The 17,793-nt window shown below is 39.8% G+C and overlaps 1 protein-coding gene across 2 annotated transcripts in view; it reads left to right on the top strand.

Moving 5' to 3' along the window:
* The first annotated feature begins 5,420 nt into the window (after positions 1–5,420).
* DCDC2 (doublecortin domain containing 2) overlaps positions 5,421–17,793 on the top strand; it is a 57,612-nt gene continuing 45,239 nt past the window's right edge. Inside the window, exons 1-2 of one of the 2 annotated variants that reach the window (XM_085051696.1) lie at positions 5,421–5,951; positions 10,241–10,292. In XM_085051696.1, coding sequence (XP_084907822.1) covers positions 5,659–5,951; positions 10,241–10,292 — 345 coding nt within the window. In that variant the 5' untranslated portion in view covers positions 5,421–5,658. The remainder of the gene's footprint in view (positions 5,952–10,240; positions 10,293–17,793) is intronic. The other variant, XM_085051697.1, reaches the window with a different exon arrangement.

Genomic DNA, 17,793 nt, shown 5'->3' with positions numbered 1-17,793 from the left:
TGAGGTAGGTCCGAATTGAAAGTCCAATTAAATGAATAACTTCTCCCAAAGACATGAGTGCTCTTAAAATCCCAGCTCCAGCAGCACTCTTAACGCGAGCACACCTTACTGCGGCTGGGATTTTCCCTGCCGCATTCGGCCACTTCGTGATTTTGCTTCTAAAATACGGGGGTGTTTTCCAAGTGAAGAACAATTTTGTCCCCAGCAAACATCTTGGAATTAAATTTCCTTGCCATACTTCTGCATGTAAAATCGAGACAACCTGGTTGGTTGAGATGTCAAAGTTTCATTAGCAGCATACCAGCCTCCACTATTATATATGCCTTTTAAACTGCAGCTTTCATGCGCTAAAGGGTAATGCAGGTAGCAGGGGTATCCTTCCTTTGGCTGGTTCTGCTGAAGTGTGTAAATCGGCCTGGAGGCAAAGCCTGCGTCCAAACCCTGCAGCGGGACATGTTATCAGAATGTACTTAGAGTACACATTAATCTTTAGCGGGGAAATAAAAAAGGAAGTGATTAATGAAATGATCCGTGCCATGTGGCTGCTCCAAGAGGGAGGCACAAATCTAATCAATCACTGGTCTGAGTTTTGAAGGCAAGATTGTCACCAAACAGGGCGAAAGAAACTTGTCCAACACCAATTTGATGTGAATAAACAGACACTTACCTATTTTGGTGCTGGGAGCACACAGGATTATTCCTCCAAACATGTTCCACTTAGTAAACAAAATCCATCCATTTTATATACTTTTTCTATCAAGTCATTGTTACATAAGTTTGCATGCTGTGCAAAATATGTCCGCTCTTAATTTTACCTTTTCAATAATTGGTTTCACTAGTTATGGAACTTCATTAATATTCCTACCCTAAAATAATCATTAGTCATCTCTACTAATGAGTGGAATCTTTGACATTCAAATCAAGATGGGAAGGGTAGGAGGTTGTTTCTGGGCAGCATAACTGCATGATGGTCTCCATAGTTTCTTGGACAAAACATAAGAAAGCCAGTAACTTCTTGGTGAATACAGCTGCATATTTTAAACACAGCACTCCTAACCATATACTTTACAATTTTCTATTTGTGATCACAACTAACCCTTTTATATAATTAAATCAATTATTTTATCAGAATATTTATAACAAACTGTCCTTTCCTTTCCTGCACTACATGGCCTGTGTATTTGTATGTTTGTGTGTACATATATACATTAACATACATAGATGAGCCTTTGTTCAAAGTGGATTGACATGCAAAGAATCAGAAGGATGATGCCTTGCAAAAAGATGACTGACCTCACAAGGAAGTAGTTAAATGAACAAGTTCCTCAGTAGTTATGGACAGCATGTATGTGTAGACTGAAGCCATCAGAGGTTTTCAGTTTCATGGTAACCACACCTATCTGCAAATGTTTGCCCTATTCATACTTGATAAAAAGCTGAAATCTACTTTAAATTGAGTATTTTAGCTCTAGTTTTGGTTAATCTCAGCAGGTGACAGTGTGTGCAACACTAGTTTAATACTCTTGGATGTCAGAGATATTTAATATTTGGAAATACCAGACAGCACAGAAAATACCTCAGGAAGGCAGGAAGCTAGTGCACACCATTGCTGGCAACTAATGGCAGCTTATGTTAGCTCTGCATGTTGGAATGCAGAAACTAGGGAAGCATTTAAAGGCTATCTGCCAGAAATTTATATTTAATGAATGTGCAATAAGTCTTACGCAGTGGACATTTCCCACCCTTCAATAAAAAGGGAAAAGCTGCTGGGTTGATCTATTTTCCTTTGCCTGTCTGGTTTTTTGGCTGCTAAGACAACAGAAGTGTTTGAAAAAAGATGATGTATCTTCACACTGAATATGTTTTGATACAAACTCTGACATGTACAATCCAACAGGGCAGTCTATCAGTAAGCACTGGTGTTGTATCTCACTACAGTTGCATTATCAGCCACCATTGCGACTGTCTGGAACAGCAGACAATAACCAAGTGTCACCTCTGTCTTTAGAGATGAAGGCAGCACATCAGTGTGCACTGGCAGGTTATGAAGCAATGTCTGATTTTACACTGCTGCTGGCAAAAGACAGCTGGAGATCTAGAACTGGCATCTATTTATTGCAGCTCTAAATACCAACAAGCTGCTTGTTGATTCCGCTGTAGGCACATGTCAGGTATCTGGTCTGTCCTGCAGTGCCAACCTTTGGGAGTGGTTTGCTGAATATCGTCAAAAAATAATGGGCCAAGCTCATCTGCTGTTTGTTGAAGAGGCTCACTGACACAGACAGGCATGATGGCTGTTCTTCATTCAGCCAAAATGCAAGGATAGCTCTGGCACAGCTTGCTTAGTCATGAAACTGCCACTCAAACCAGAAGCTATTTGTGTGGGTGAATGACACAGGCAACTAGTTCCACTGCTGGCTGAATGTCAGTGCAGACATGGGAGACTGCTCTTATTGCAGCTAGGCTTTGTGCAAGAGAAGGAGCAGAAACACCAAGAAAAAACACACAGAAAGAGAAGGAAACCATAGGTATCATCAGAAGGGTCCTTACAAATCTCTGTTGAAGAAAAGCTCAGAGAACTTTTTGGTAAAATCATGGCAAAAATGCATCTTGGTCTACAGAGAATTCTTTCTCAGTATATGACTTGTCCATTTAATCACTCTTTTTGTTATACACAAATATGTTCCTGTACCTATGACCTGTTTCTTCTCCAAAAAGAAATGCACAATTTTATTCACACTGAGAAAAAAATAAAAACCAGAACAACAAACAACAAACAAAAAGCCAGATTAACAAAAATCCCCCATTTGCTACCAGACAGTACATGAGTGTTTAGTGGATGATGAGTGAAGCTACACAAGAAGAGAGAGATAGAAAACACCCCATAGAAAACTTACCAGAAAATCCACTCATGTTTACAATAATTGCTCCTACATGACTAAATCAGGGATACTCAATTGATAATTTCAGGTCCCTTGCTCAAAGGTAATGAAGCTACAGTAACACACTGAAAAATCTTTGCTTCTATTACTTTATACAAAGACCCCATGGAAAGTATCTTTCAACTTTTTCCTGATTTAAGGTAACCCACTGGAATTTTTTTTCCATGGAGAACCATTTTCTTTTGTGCCTCTAAGGCTTTGCCAAAGCCTTTTCCCTACATAATCCTTCATCATCTTGACTGTCTCAAGAATACTGTTGGACAGGACCTCTGTGATCGAAAACTGTAGCTTAAACTGTGAATGTCTAATACATTTTTTAAAGCAAAAATAATCGATCATGGTATTCTAAGGAGTTTTTAATCTCACAATTGCACAAGTAGGTGAATTTGCTATAACATGGGCTTTAAAATTTGCAACTGCATCTGTATTTTACTTCTTCTAGTGGGTGCATGTGAGCTGAACCACTTGGTATTTATGTGCTTTAAACTGCCAGTGCAGACAGTCTTGCTACTCCAGACTTACAGCTGAGAATAAAGTGGCTGCTATTGCTTAGTTGATTTTCTGATAAGCAGCACAGAAGTACAGTTGTTAAGTGTGATTCTCAACAGTGTGTGCAAGAGAATAAGCTGAATTTCATTCTGTGTTTAGAAACTTTATCCTGTTCCATTCCATTTTGTCAGTATTTTCTCCAGCACTAGGACATTTCTGTCTTCATGACTTCATGTTCTGCTGTCACTGAGCCTAGCTGACAAGGCCCTGCAACAAGCTGAAAAATCTTTCTTGGTTCTGAAATGACAGAGACCTCACGGCATTCTGGTGCAGAAAAAGTGACCGTTTGATCCTACACTACCATGGCTCTGCTCTCATCACATCCCCCAACATTATCTTATGTTTTGCTCATTATGTGACCTCAGGGGATCCTGACACATGACCTGATAGACATGGTGTCATGCACCAACCTCATATAAGATGAGAGCTCTGACTTTGCTCCATCATGAAGAGATTATGTATCTCTGCATTAATCTTAATCATGTCAGTGGGTTCAGCAGCTTCCTCCTTGATGTTGAGAATGTGATAGGAGATTGCTTACAAAGTGAAACAATAGTGGTAATAAAAGGTAAGACCTTGGAAAAGCTAAAAGGAGAACATTGCTATGGTTTAGAGCACTGTTGTTATGGACCCAAGCGTCTAACCTTTTAGCTTTTGGGCAGTGGTTGTACTTAGGTGAGATGGAAAACAAAGATTTTGTCCACCAATTTTAGGCTGTTTTAAGGCTAGCAGTGCTCTGGTACCATTTAAGGGATATTTTATTGCAATCCATAAACTGACTGTAACTAGCGTGGCCATAGATAAACACCAACAGTAGCAAAAGTGTCAAAATGGGTGCACCATAAAATATTGTGTCTTACTCCTATGTCAAAGATGTTGTGTGATTACAAATTAGGTGTACGATCACCAAATATAGTAGAATCTGGCATAAAATAGAAAAGACTCGACACATCACTACTTTAATGCAGGACAGTATAGGGTCATCAGCATTTTTGGTTTTTACTCAAAAGCATATCTTTAATTAAAAAAGAATCCTTTCATGTTCAATGTTAAACAGTATTAATTCGAGGATGGTAAATGCTTGGTTCTCCCCTTTATTAGTTAGAAGGAGACCAGCAGCAGTAGGGAGGTAAGGAGGGAACTTTAGCTGTTAACCAATAACAGTAGCAGGTTTGACTGCCCTCACCCTGAAATTGCTCTTTTTGTAATGGTTAACTGCTCTGTTGTAACTCACAGCAGGGAGGTAATTTTCCCATCAAAGGAGGTAAGATAAAAGGAAAGAAAATTCCTTCCCTCGCGTGTTAAAACTCATCGGAAAGACAGTCATTACTGCACTCGAAACAATTCCAGGTAGGAAGGTTTAGTGCAGTTTTAGACTCAAGACTATCAGCGGGGGAAAGAGGTTGTCAAAGGAATTGAATTGAAGACACTTCTGTTTTCCTTTCTCTCCGTTTTTACCCCTTCTTGTCCCCAGAATGTGCCAGAGCGCGGTGGGAGCGCTGTGCCCCTCGGCCTTTTCCCGCTGCCGCCGCCGCCCCGCCCGGAGCAGCTCAGCCGCCGGCCCTTCCCTGTGGGAACAGGCGGCGGTCGGCCAGGAGGAGGCAGAGCGGGGATTTCCCTCTCTCTCTCTCGATCCCTCGCTCGGATCCCGTCCCCGCTGCCCCCTCACGCCGCCCTCGCCCTGCTCGCCGCCGTGGCTCTGGGCCGGGCAAGTTCCTGGCAGCTCTGGCCTGGCTGCCCAGAGGGGAGGCCGAGCACACGAGGGGTAAAGCTTCCCGAGGAAGGCAGGGCGGTAGGGCTTTCCGTGAGGGCACAGCCGGGGGATGAAGGCCCCGGGAGGCAGCCCGTGTCCCTCCTGTGCCGCCTCGTGTCACGCCGCGTTTTTCCGCCTGGGTTGGCGCTGCTCGCGCCAAGTTCCCCCGGCGCTCGGAGCAGCGGCGTGGTTGCCAGGGAGGAGCTGCTGTGTACAGGCTACACAGAGCTCTGCCCAGGCCCTGGGAGCTGGGATCGCTCCCTGCATCCCGGGAGGTGTGCCCGGCGTGGGCGTGGGCGCGGCACCCCGACAGGGTGGTGTCAGGGCCAGAGGGGCTCCCGGGCAGGAGCTGCTCCCGAGCAGACAGCGGCAGGCGGGCCGCTCGGGCTGCGCGGGACACACGAAGCCACCAGCATGACCAGTCCTGGCACTAAGGGCTCGTGGCTCTCGCAGCCCACCGTGAAGAGCGTGCTTGTGTATCGCAACGGGGACCCCTTCTTCCCGGGGCGCCGCATTGTCATCCATGAGAAGAAAGTGTCCAACTTCGATGTGTTCCTGAAAGAGGTGACGGGCGGGGTGCAGGCGCCCTTTGGAGCTGTGCGAAACATCTATACCCCCCGGGGTGGGCATCGTGTCCGGCAGCTGGAGGAGCTCCAGAGTGGAGAGCAGTACGTGGCTGGTGGCAGGGAGGCCTTCAAGAAACTCAAGTGAGTGGCTAAAATATAATGTAAGGTTTATATGGAGCTTGAATATCAGCATTTGGGGTTTGGCACTGTGGCAGTGCTTCAGACGACCCCTCACCCTGTCCCTTTTGTTAGTCATTGCAGAAAGAGGACTTAGGTGCTGTGACTCAAGGCAAAAGGAAAAGAACATTGGAGGTGAGCCCCAGAAAGGGTACTGATACCGTAGTGACATCTCCTTGACGTGACAGTAGCAAAAGAAAAACAGCCCTTTAACCCAAGGAACATGGGGGAATGGCATGTTGTGCTGTCTGTGCACAGCTGAAAGGCCAGTATCAGTATTTGTGCTCAGGGGTAGCAGGGTGAAAGCAGTAGAAAGGTGGAGTGTTGACAGTCCTTCCATGAGGTTGATGCGCCTGGGAATTTAGTTCCTGATGCTTCCTTTCCTGTTTATTTTTTTAAAGTCTAAAGTATTCTTCCCAGCTATCTGCCACTCCATCAATTCTGTTCATTATGGGTATGTATGTAGTCTTTTTATGTCCCTCCTGTTGCATTCGTTTTTCTATCTGAGTACCAAGAGTTAAGCAGCCCGTTTGTCTTTTTTCTAGTGAGAATAATGTGAAGGACAACTGGGCTTTTACGTGTGTTTCCAGAGTGGCTCTTCATGTGATCAGTAAGGGTTCTTTATTCTGGCAGTGAATTTAATGGTCTCAAGTGTCTATCACATATTTTGTTCAGTCTTTGTGGGCATTTTCCCTACAGTTGAATGAAAAAGAAATCAACCTCAAAATTAACAATCCTTTGCTGGAGGTGGGTGACAATTTACATGCTCAATCACCACCTTTACAAGGTCTTCCTCATCTTGGTTCTGTAGGGTTGAGGACACTATATTTTTCAGGAGAGCTCATTAGTGGCTCATTATGTTTCAGGACAAAACTCTCTGTATAATGGACAGGATCTCTATCAGCACCCTTATAGTTTCTGTCACTAACTGCTTCTGAAGATTTATTGAAGCTTCTTGCACTTCAATAGAAAAGCCAGAGAGAAAAATTTATTGAAGCTTCTTGCACTTCAGTAGAAAAGCCAGAGAGAAAGATGAATGACAGGCTAAATATAAGCCCTGTTCCAACAGTGCCTACTCTTTTCTCTGCCAAATACAGTGCTCAACTCCAAGAAAGATCTACCATATCTTTTTGGTATTAAATCCTGTGATTCTATGGATGGCTTCAAGTTGTTAGTTATCAGCACTTCATGTTACACCACCCTAAAAGTGGTTTGTGTTTGATAGGCTAAAAGTAAGTAAGTGTTTGGAATTAGCATGCACTGTTCAGAGAATTAGACACTCTGGATTTCTATCAGGTGGGGAAAAGCATTTGTTTTTGTCAGTTCATGGTTTATGGTCAGAGTTTTATGTTGCGAGTTTTTCAGACTTTTATGGTTCCAACATGCAATAAGGTACCCAGTTATTTAAGACCAACAAAGAGAACATTTTAAGTGTTCTAAAGGACTTGTTAAAAGCAGGCTGGTTTATATATCCCTTCATAATATGTCATAGTCTTGTGATGTAGAGAGGATAAATGGGATGCTTTGAGATCCTTTCCATTTCTGCATCCAGAGCTAGAGTTCTTCACTTTTTGGTATTTGTTTACATAGTGCTGGAAATGTTGGCAGTGCTTTCATAAACATTAGAGGCAGGTTAAAGGGCTCAATGTTGATGTTATTGATTGGGGTTGTAGACAGAATGTTAATTAGGGAGACATCTTAGCCAGAAATGTCAGAGGAGAGGAAGGGTTAATTGAAAGGGACAGTTTTCTCAAAGGAAGTGAAGGAATTAAAGTGTGAATGTTTGTGTAATGTGCCACACATTTCACAAGGTAAACAGTTCCAGCTGTGAGAGACCAAAGCATCTGCCTTAAAGGATCTGAATCTGGTGTGATGGCAGCAAGAAGTTTGAGTACTTTTTTTGTACTTTGCTTTTTTTCCCCAGTGATTCTTATTGGACATATTCACTGCTATGATAGACTATGCAGGGCTGAACTTTGAAGGGGAGGCTTGTGGCACTGATGTGTGGGAGCTCCAGGAGTGTAAAGGAGAAAGTATCCAAGGAGCAGCAGAAGTTGAAAGTGTCATTGTTCTGCTTCAAGCAGTGCAAGTTTCAAGTTTGTTTCTTCTCAGATGCCTTACACTGAGAACTGAATCTTTTTCTTTCCTGTTCACAGTGAATTCTAGACTAAACTGCACTCACCTTTAGTGCATGAGCCAAATCCTGAATCTTAAAATGTTGATACTGATAGCTCTGAGGGCATATATTCTGTATAAACTGCTGATATCCTTAGTTTTTCAAATAAAAATAAAATAATCAGCACTTAGAAATTCTGCTTTTAGAAAAAAATACATAGAAGTTTTTTGTAATGGAGGAATTTTTAGTCAATGTTGGGGATTTTTGTAACATAGAACAAGTTTTCCAGCTTGTTTTGTCATTTACAGGTGTGCTAAGTTAACAGATGCTTTTTTTGGTGTATATGTGGTGGTGAGGTGTGCTGGTATATTGTAGCTATTGTAGTGGTGAGTGAGAATGCACATATAGGCTGCATCCCTGTGGAGTTCTTCCCCAGCTCTCAGCTTCCTGAAAGAAAGCTGTCTGTGCTGGAGCTAGTTTTGATTTTACCTTTTTTTCAGCATGTTACTCTACCATCCTCCTTCCTTTGCCCATTTCCTTGCATCTGTGCTTGTTCATCAATGATGGATTGTCCTCTCTCCAGCAGTGTCTTTCTAAACAACACTGTAGTTTTATTACTAGCTTGTCTAGCCATTGGTTAGGAGTATTTCTGCTTTCTTAGCAAGTGAAAATAGTTTTGTAAAGTTTTTGGTCTGACATTTTTTTGAGTGCCATCATCCACAAAATTCCTTTGCTCCTATTTAGAACTTTTCAGATTTGCAGGTCCCTGAAATTTGATGACTGAATGCCCAGACCTCTCATAGTGAATTTAAGCTTTTGACTATGTATTTGCTGTTCTTTGTCACTTTTCTTAGTTCTTGGTGAAGTAATTCACAGGTGCCTGGAAAACATGAACCACAGTCAGTGGCTGTTATTATAGGCTGTTGGAACTATTTTGCCTGAGGCATTTATTTCTTTTCTGTCTTGCAGGCTGTAAGACTTCTTGGTTTTGGTCTAAAGAGAACTTTGTTTCGTTTTTACACTGAGAGCTTGGAACAGTTGTTATTGTTTGTTTCTAAACACGAGGCTTTTAAAAATATTATCCTATGTTACTACACTTCAGTTTTCTGAAGCACTGGCATGCACTTTCAAGCATGGTCTGGCAGCTTTGCTGTGTCTTACTGTCCCCCCACAATGAAGCTTTGAAATCCCTGTGGAACCTTGATAAATGATTACCATTTCTTCAAAGAAAGAATGATGCTTTTTCTTTCTCTCCATTTTTTTTTCCTCTTTATTGCTTTTGCACCTTCTTTCAGGTCTCATGAATTGTCAACTTTGGCCAAGTAAGAAAGTTTCTTCTGGCAAACAAATGTGATCCCAGTCATTGACTACAGAGCATGACGTTACTGAAAGGCTGCAGTTGTGTTGCAAGCTCTGAGGTCCTTTGGTGGGCCTGCACTGATGCTTGGCTTTAGGTATACCTGACTTCTCAAATAAGGTCTTCCAGTCTTAAAAGCATGGTAAAGCATCTTCCCACTGGAAGTGAGGACAGGGAACATCACAAGGAAAACATAATATTGTCCAAATAGATGTATTTTGTTTGCATGCCCAGTTGAGGCTTGCATTTTATCCATAAAATAGTTCTCAACCTGCTATTGGTTCATCCAGCCATGAGAAACCAGTGTTGAGATGTGACCATATTCTGTTGAAACATAAATGGTGTACATCCTTTTAAACTTTAGCTGATGCTCTGAGTTCAACTCAGGTATGCAGCAAAACTTTAAATCTATCAGAGACCTACTGTGAGAAACTAAGAGGAAAGATGATAACTTTGAAAACTCTGGTAAGGTGATACTGTGCTGAGATTTATTGATCCACCTCACCTGTATATGAGCTTCTTTCTGATGAGAAGGTTATTGATGGTCTGTTCTAATCACCAGTGACTAGAAGGTACATGGTTGGTTCTCCCCTGTCTTTTGGATTAGCCCAGAGAGTTAGCCTGAAGATTTATATTGAGTCCCTTATTTAATATTTTCTTTTTCTGTTATTTTGAAGCATGACAAGTTCTAAAACTTTCATGTATAAAAAAAGTGTAGAGGATTTGCATTGTGTAAGTTGGATGCTTCTGTAAACAATCAAACTTGTTTTCTTTCCACAGCTATTTGGACATTGGAGAAATAAAGAAAAAACCTGCTGAAGTCAATAGTGAGGTAGGATGGCTGAAATATTTAAGAAATAAGCCTGCAGTTTATGCTAGTGGCATGCCTGCATTTATGCCTGATTTTTTAATATACATTTATTTTATTTAATAATAATACAATTATCTGCCATTCCGTACATAATTCTTCAGTATTTATTACTCTGGTTGCTCTTACCATGATTATACTGATTGTCTTCTGCTCAGCTTTCTAAAGTGCCAGATCCAGTTAAAAACTCATCAACAATACAGATCTGTTGTCTTCATTGAATCTGGTCATAAGCCTAAGGGAGATTGGTACATGCAGAAAAAAATGGTGGGAGTGAGAATTTTGGGAGTTTTGGACCAGTAAATTGTCTTCAAAACTTGGTGTTTCCTCTGAAGAAGTGACATTTTTGTTTGAAAAATGCCAGTGTTAAGTTGTAAACTTCTAAGTAGTTCTAGTCCATAGTATGCCAAGTTTACTTGTTTCTCTTCCACAGCGCTATGCTGTGGTCTGAGGAGATAACTGCAACCTTCAAAATTATCGTATGTGGATTTGTGTGAAATGCATGACTCTGCAGTATTTTTACTGTTTTATTGTGTATGGAGGTAGCAGTGATTCCCAACAAACATTTGAATTACAGCTTCTGCCTGACAAGAAGCATCAGCTCACTTCTTTTTCAATTGCTTTTGCCTTGTGCACATAGGCCACATTTTCAGCAATTCCATGGTTTGTATAGCAGGTGTCTTCAGACAGTAGGATACCTTGTACTAGAAGACCCTCAAAATTGCCCTAATGACATTTGCTGTGATACTCAGAAACTCCTTATTCAGAGGCTATGAAATACAACAATTTTATAATGGAGCATAACTTTGTCACCTGTATTTTTTTGAATGGGCTCACACAACAGAAAGATCAAATTCACATTGAAGATTTTATATGCTGCTACAGCTATCCTGTCAATTTATTCTTAGTTGGATAGTTACCAGTACTACAGGCTTGCTTTTTTAAGGCTAGTTTTAAGTCTGATTATTTTGCTGCAAATCCTTAGAGCATTTTTGATATAACAGAAAGTCTGTGCAGTTGGAGTAGTTGTAGAAGTAGTTGAAGAAGTCATGAGTTTTTTGACTTCAAGTAGCATATTTGATAAAAGAGGCTTCTGTTATTTTGTCTGGAATTAGTTTTCATTGTATATTATCTTAATGCTTTCAGCCATCTCTCAGTGCTTTGAAGTAACCCAGTATAAACCATCCATTATCTCAGCTTTCTTCTTCATATTTGACTTACGTTTGCAATCTGCACTGTCTCCCTGTGGAGAGCTTAATTCCCTGTGTTGAATTTAACATGATTGATTTATTTGGGGAGAGGAGATATAAAAATGAGATGAATCATAGTAATAGTCTACAGATTTTTATCTGGGCTTATGAATAACACAATTGTCTTAATGCCCTAATAATTTTATCCTAGGAATGAACTTTCAGGGGACTAGTAATGGAAGTTTTAATGCCTAAATATATTTTTGTTAAAATGATATGAGGCAGCAAGTTCTAGTTTTACTTTTTTTTTTCCAGGCATTCACTTAGAAATCAAAAACCTAGATTTGTTTTAGCACCAAGAGAGGCATTAGTATTCCTGTCATGCCTAAGTATAAAGGTATCAATTCTGTTTGTATGAAGCACATTTAATTCGGCATTTTATCCACTAAAGCAATTACAAATATCTATTTCTGATTCTGCTAAGTGTGCAGGGAGTCAAAAGGAGGACAACTTTATGCAGCAGCTGTACATTGTGTATTTGTATGCAGCTGCATGTTTTCTTTTCTGTTAGTTATACTGCCAAATGCTTGACATCTGCTTTTGGGAGGTCTTAATTGTTCGAAGGCAGCATCTCAATTACTTTAAATTTTCACATAACTGGAAAATGTATGTCAAACTATAATTAAGCAAGAAAAAACTGATGTTCAAGATATGGTGTAAATCCCCTGGCAGAGCCATCACACTGTAATAATATGTCTCAAAATTTTAACAGTTGTGTTACTGATAGGAAGAAGAGTAAAAAGATTTCATCCTGACCCAAGCTAAAGCTTTGTTACAAACTCTTTCTGAGGTATGTTTCCATCCATCACTTCTTTTGGCAACTGAGCTTCTTGTTTCATAAGAGAGAGATCCCTTTTGTGCCAAAGGTGTTCTGCAACTGCAAATACATGTTAAATGATGTGCTTAAGGAACTTCACAATTAATCTCTTGAGAAAATATGGACCAACAGACATACCAGTTGTTTATTAAAGGCTTAATTGTTTTTAAAAGGTACTGAATGTATTTTCCAGTTATAAGGTGTCGACATCTTTATTTCTCTAGGCACTATTGATGCCTTAGGATTTTATCTTCTATATTTTTCATGTATTTGTAATCCTGTTATTTTTAGTGTATAACTCTAGGCTCTGTATAGGGTGCTAAGCTGTTTTCAGCATTTTTAGACAAAACAATTCCTCTGTAACCTCAGACCTCAAGGATACCTTACTGTCTCAGGCCCCAAGATATGTAAACGACAGTGAATTGGGGGGAGCAAACTTGGAGTAATTGACATCATTACCTGAAGCTGTAATTGGAGAATTAAACCTTGATATGCAAATGGACAAAACTTATAAACAATTAAAAACTCGTGATCCATCATCCATTTTGGGTGTAGCCCTTGGGTGGGCTGTGATTGCCCTAAATGCACCTGAAGGCCGTTCAATAAAGATAACTACTTTTTATTCTCTTAACTTTGTCTAGCCTCTGTTTTAGGTAAGCCCCTCAAGGCATCACTATCTGATCTAGATGATCTCTCCCTGTGCACCCAAAAAGATAAATTTTATTTGCCATTGGGGCTGGGTAAGCTGCTGAAGAATCGACTGAGCTTTTGTATTTGCAAATCCTGTAGGCAACTATTTATTTTAAACTTTCTTTGCTTCACACAAATGTATTCAGCGGAAACCTCTTTTCTTCTTTGACCTCTTATGACCAACAACTCTTTGAACACACTGTAGTAAATGAATTTTGCCATGTGTTGTTGTAAAAGCAAAGAATTACAGGTAGCTAAGAAAAACAGAAGTATTTTGATGTTGAAGATGATGCAACATCTCTAGCAGCCAAGAAAAAGAAAGGAAGGTTAAAGTGTCTGCGTAAAACAGCATCTGTTAACAAAAGTCAGTAGTTGGCGTGCAGTAAGCTGCTCTACTGACCATATAGATACTTTGTCCTTAGTTCATAGCACACAGTTCTTCTTAGGTAGTAAGAACATTGGGGTTTTTTGTCTGCACTTCACTTTTTCTTCTGGGCTTCTAGGACAAGGTGATTGTGTGGCCAGCTCTGATACAACTATGTCACATTTTTCCGGTGATTAATCACTTTTTCACTGTTTTACATACACTTATTTCATTGTTCCATAACTCCTTTTCCATTGCAACTTCTTCTTTTATCATGTGGTTTAGGCACGGTCACATTTATAGGAGTATTTGTAGAATCAAATAATCAAAGATTTGCAAAGATTCCTCAAAGCTTTCCTACATGAGTGACTAGCACATTTGTATCTGCATACACCTCTAGAACATCTCTCTCTAGTGAAAACACTTGATAATCACAAGGATTTGAATTAATGTCTGAACATTTTTAAAATTTAAAACTACTTTTTCTGATCCAGTGCCTATCAGTTCTCAGTTGGTCACATTCTGGATGACAGAGCCATGGGCTAGGACATGGAGTAAAGTGCTTTTGTTTGCTAGGCAGCTTCATAGAAGGTGATTATTTCTGTGATGAAGTGGGACTGCAGAGTGAAAATGTGACTGACAGAATGTCTTCTAGTGGTAGTCTCCAGGTACAGCCAATCAGCTTAGCAGTACTCCTGCCGTGGGGTCTTGTGGACCACACAGTTAATTGGCAGATCTCAGGTAGCTCAGTTGGCCACTGTGTTCTTGGTGAGATCCTGGGACAGGAAATGTTCCCTGGTTCTCCAGTGCTGATGAATGAGGCGAGCACCATGACAGGAGTGTGAGGTAGAAAATACAATCTTTGAGACTTGGTAGGTATGAGCTTAGCACTAGAATTTTCCACAAAAGCATCTGAGATGATACTATCAAAGTATTTTGAGGAGTTGCAAATCCTGAGTTTCCCTCTGTTCCTCCATATTTCAAAATTAAATAATTCTAGTATCATTTATGGCAATTGCTTTGCTTCATCTTTTGTTGCTAGACAAAGTCACTCATCTCTTAGCAATAGTATGATTTGACTTATCTGTAAAAATTACATTTTTGAAGTTTATAATGTTGGCTTGATTTCAGAAATTATTTTTATATATTCGTGCTGGCTATACCTTGTCTCAAACTTAACTTGAGTAAGTTTTTTTCAAGTACCTTCTCATGAAAAATCACAGTAGTTACAATTATTTTTTATTTCAAAACTACTGTTTATCATGTCTGACAACATACATGTTTAATCATAAGAAAAATCTTGTCATTTTCCAGTGAATGAGTTCTTGATTCATTTAACATCTAATTGTCAGTTAGAAATCGTTTGTTGATATTTTGTCTGTACAGGAGATAGTTTTTTAAAAGGGGCTGAATAGATATTGGAAATTATCCCAGGCTGTGCAAATTACAGCCTTTTGATGTCAAAAAAATGTATCTATGTAAGATATTCTTTCCAGGTGCCTTCCTAAGAATTAAAAAAATTCAAACTTTTTCTGCTACCCAAAATTGCTAAACACAAAATACTGTATGGCTGGTAACAAATTGTGTATAAACATCCACTTCATATTCCTTTGCCAGAATGCAAAATTAAACCCTCTTGCTACTCCATATCTGACCCGTTTGGTTACGTCTACTGCTGGGCAAGAATTTTCTCATTTGCTCATGCTAAATTAATTAGTAATTCTACTGTAAGTGTATTTTAGACTATTAAAATGCAAGGATTAAGAAAAAGTGATATGTCTTTAATCTCCTGAGCAACATCTTTAATAGTTAAATGTGCTACGCCATTGTTTGGTATTTAGTATCCTGGTAACATAATTAGCACAGCAAGACATTTAAAACAAATACTCTTCCTGAGTGTTCACAGTCTAATACCAGGAGGAATCAGAGAAGAACTGACCAGACATCCAATTAGAAGATAATCTGTGCCCTTTTTTTCCTATTTTGACCTATGAATGCATAACATTTCTCTTTATATAGTTATGTATACCTGAACTGTGCAATTTCAAGTAGTTTGATTACTAGCTTGCTTACATATGGATTTAGTGAATTTTTGAGCAGCAGAAAGACTTTGTTCGTGTCACTGGAGAATTCCATGGTCTGTATTGAGTTTGATCTGAAACTTGAAAGCTGCTCTCTTCCTTGATTAACACCTTCCTTGTTCATTAGGGTAACTGGTCTTTCTGGCCTGTGAGGAGGCTGGGAGGGAGCAAAGAGGTGCCATTTCTGAAATTTTAGTGAGGCATGTGTTAGTCTCACTAATAATTTGTTGCTGTATGTTAAATTGACTTACTGGGAACATTAACGACTTTCACCTTTGATTAAAAATGGTTAAGAAAAAAAAAGATTTTTTGAGGGTTTTTTTTTGTTCTTCAGCTGTTGACTGTTCCTAGGTTCAGGCCCTTCTGATGAACCACAAAGCCAGAAACTTCCTTTTGGTTTAATCACGTCTATTGAATTTGGGGAAAATATACAAAATGTGAGAGGCAAGACCAATCAGAATCAGCAGTATTATGTCACTGTCTGAAATGAGTATCAAGATCTATTTTGCTTTAATAAACTCTGTGTTACTGATGCAATCATTGTGTGTGCTGTAAGCAGTGTGAGTACAGCATCATGCAACTCAGAGAAGAAATTCTTGGGTTTCAGAGAGAACACAGGTGTGATCTATTTTGTAGCATTGCACACACTAAGTGTCTGGGCAGATAAGACCATGCCACTGTCTGACTTATCCCAGCTGAAGATTTGGCCCAAATGTCCCAAAATTATGGCAGATCCAGACTGAAAACTTTTTTGTTTCTGGGGCCTAAATAGCTGAGGTGAGACTTCCTGCCAGATGTAGAAGGCATGTGAACTCCATTTCACTTACATTGGCTGCAAAGAAGGGTGATTTATCTTGCAGGCGAACAGGCTGGCTTTAAATGCTCTGGGAATTTTGTAGGAGCTTTGCAGTCTAGAAGGCTCCCTTGGTCACTACACGACTGTCTGCTGTGGAATAGTTCATTTCCAGCTCATCTGTGTTTTATGTGGGCTGAGAAGTTTGTGTGCAGCCGTGGTGTTGTGGCCTATTTATGTAAGCCTGGAAATACACTTACTTAAGTAGCAGTTTGAGTGGTGCTTTATATCCACACCAGTAGAAAGGCTTGTAGTCTCTGTCTCAAGGCTGTTTTGTACTATCCAGAGTACCATCTAGTAATGCAAAGTAGTCAGGTAAATGTGGATTATCCAGGTTAATTACTGCATAGGACAACTGAAATGGTTTTGTACTGAGCCAACACTTCAGTGAGTTTGACTCTGTAACTTTAGTCAATGTGTAAAAAATGTTAATTTAAAAAAATTCATGTTTCTATGAAATAAATAACGTGTTTCCTGTGCTGTAATAGCTTTAGGAAACTTACTGTCCTAGTTTGGTTTTGATCACTGGTCCTTGAACATTCCTTTCTTTCACATCACAGGGTGGTGGTGGTGTGTATCAATGGGGATTTGGTTCTTTTGACCCTAGTTCTACCCCAGGGAAATATAAATGTTTGTTCTCAATTTTCCTGGGCACATTGATTAACAAACAGCCCATTGTAACAAACTGGCAAAGCCATGGCTCATTGCATGAGCTGATAAATTTGGAATGTGACATTGCATTGAAATATTTAAAGCTTCAAAAGGTTAGTTATAAAGTGACATGAGTAATGAGTGAGATATTCACAGCACCCAGGACTACATTAATTGCAGTAAAAGGCCAGCTCTTAAACCTGTACAAATCAAGCTAGCACGGAGCATCTGGTTCAGAAACATTATGGTTTTTAACTGTTATTTTGTTCTCTCCAGTATGGCTTTGTAAATATGTGTTATCCTGTAAATCATGCAGTTCTTTAGTTGCCCCTTTGATGGGGGGAGACTTCTGGTAAGGGAAAGAAATAAATCAGATAGTTAGACTATTTCTTAGCTATGGATAACTGGCAAGTGTCCTCATGGCAGTGCTGTGAATGTGCTGCTAGACCTCTGTATTTATCATGTGTCTAATTATTTAATATACACTGAGAAGAAAAGCTGAGAATGGCACATTTCTATTTGAACCTATTCTCAAGTGCATGAAAGTCACCCTTTTAGAAACTAAATATGCAGCCTGGCATATTCATAGGCCAATTAAGATACTAATTCATTAACTGTATAGTTTTCTTACATACAAGGATGGACTCTAGGAAGTGTTACATGCCTCTTGCTAGTCCCAAGTAGCCAGCAGGAGGTTGGGTAGTTTTCTGAATCTGTCCCACTTTCCAGTCTATATTTCAACAGTAAGTCTTAAAATGT

The sequence above is a fragment of the Lichenostomus cassidix genome, chromosome 2 (genome assembly GCF_008360975.1).
Source record: "Lichenostomus cassidix isolate B80296 chromosome 2, HeHo_3.0, whole genome shotgun sequence".
Lineage (NCBI taxonomy): Eukaryota > Metazoa > Chordata > Aves > Passeriformes > Meliphagidae > Lichenostomus > Lichenostomus cassidix.
The sequence above is the reverse complement of the archived record's forward strand: the minus strand, read 5'-3'. Positions and strand labels throughout refer to the sequence as shown.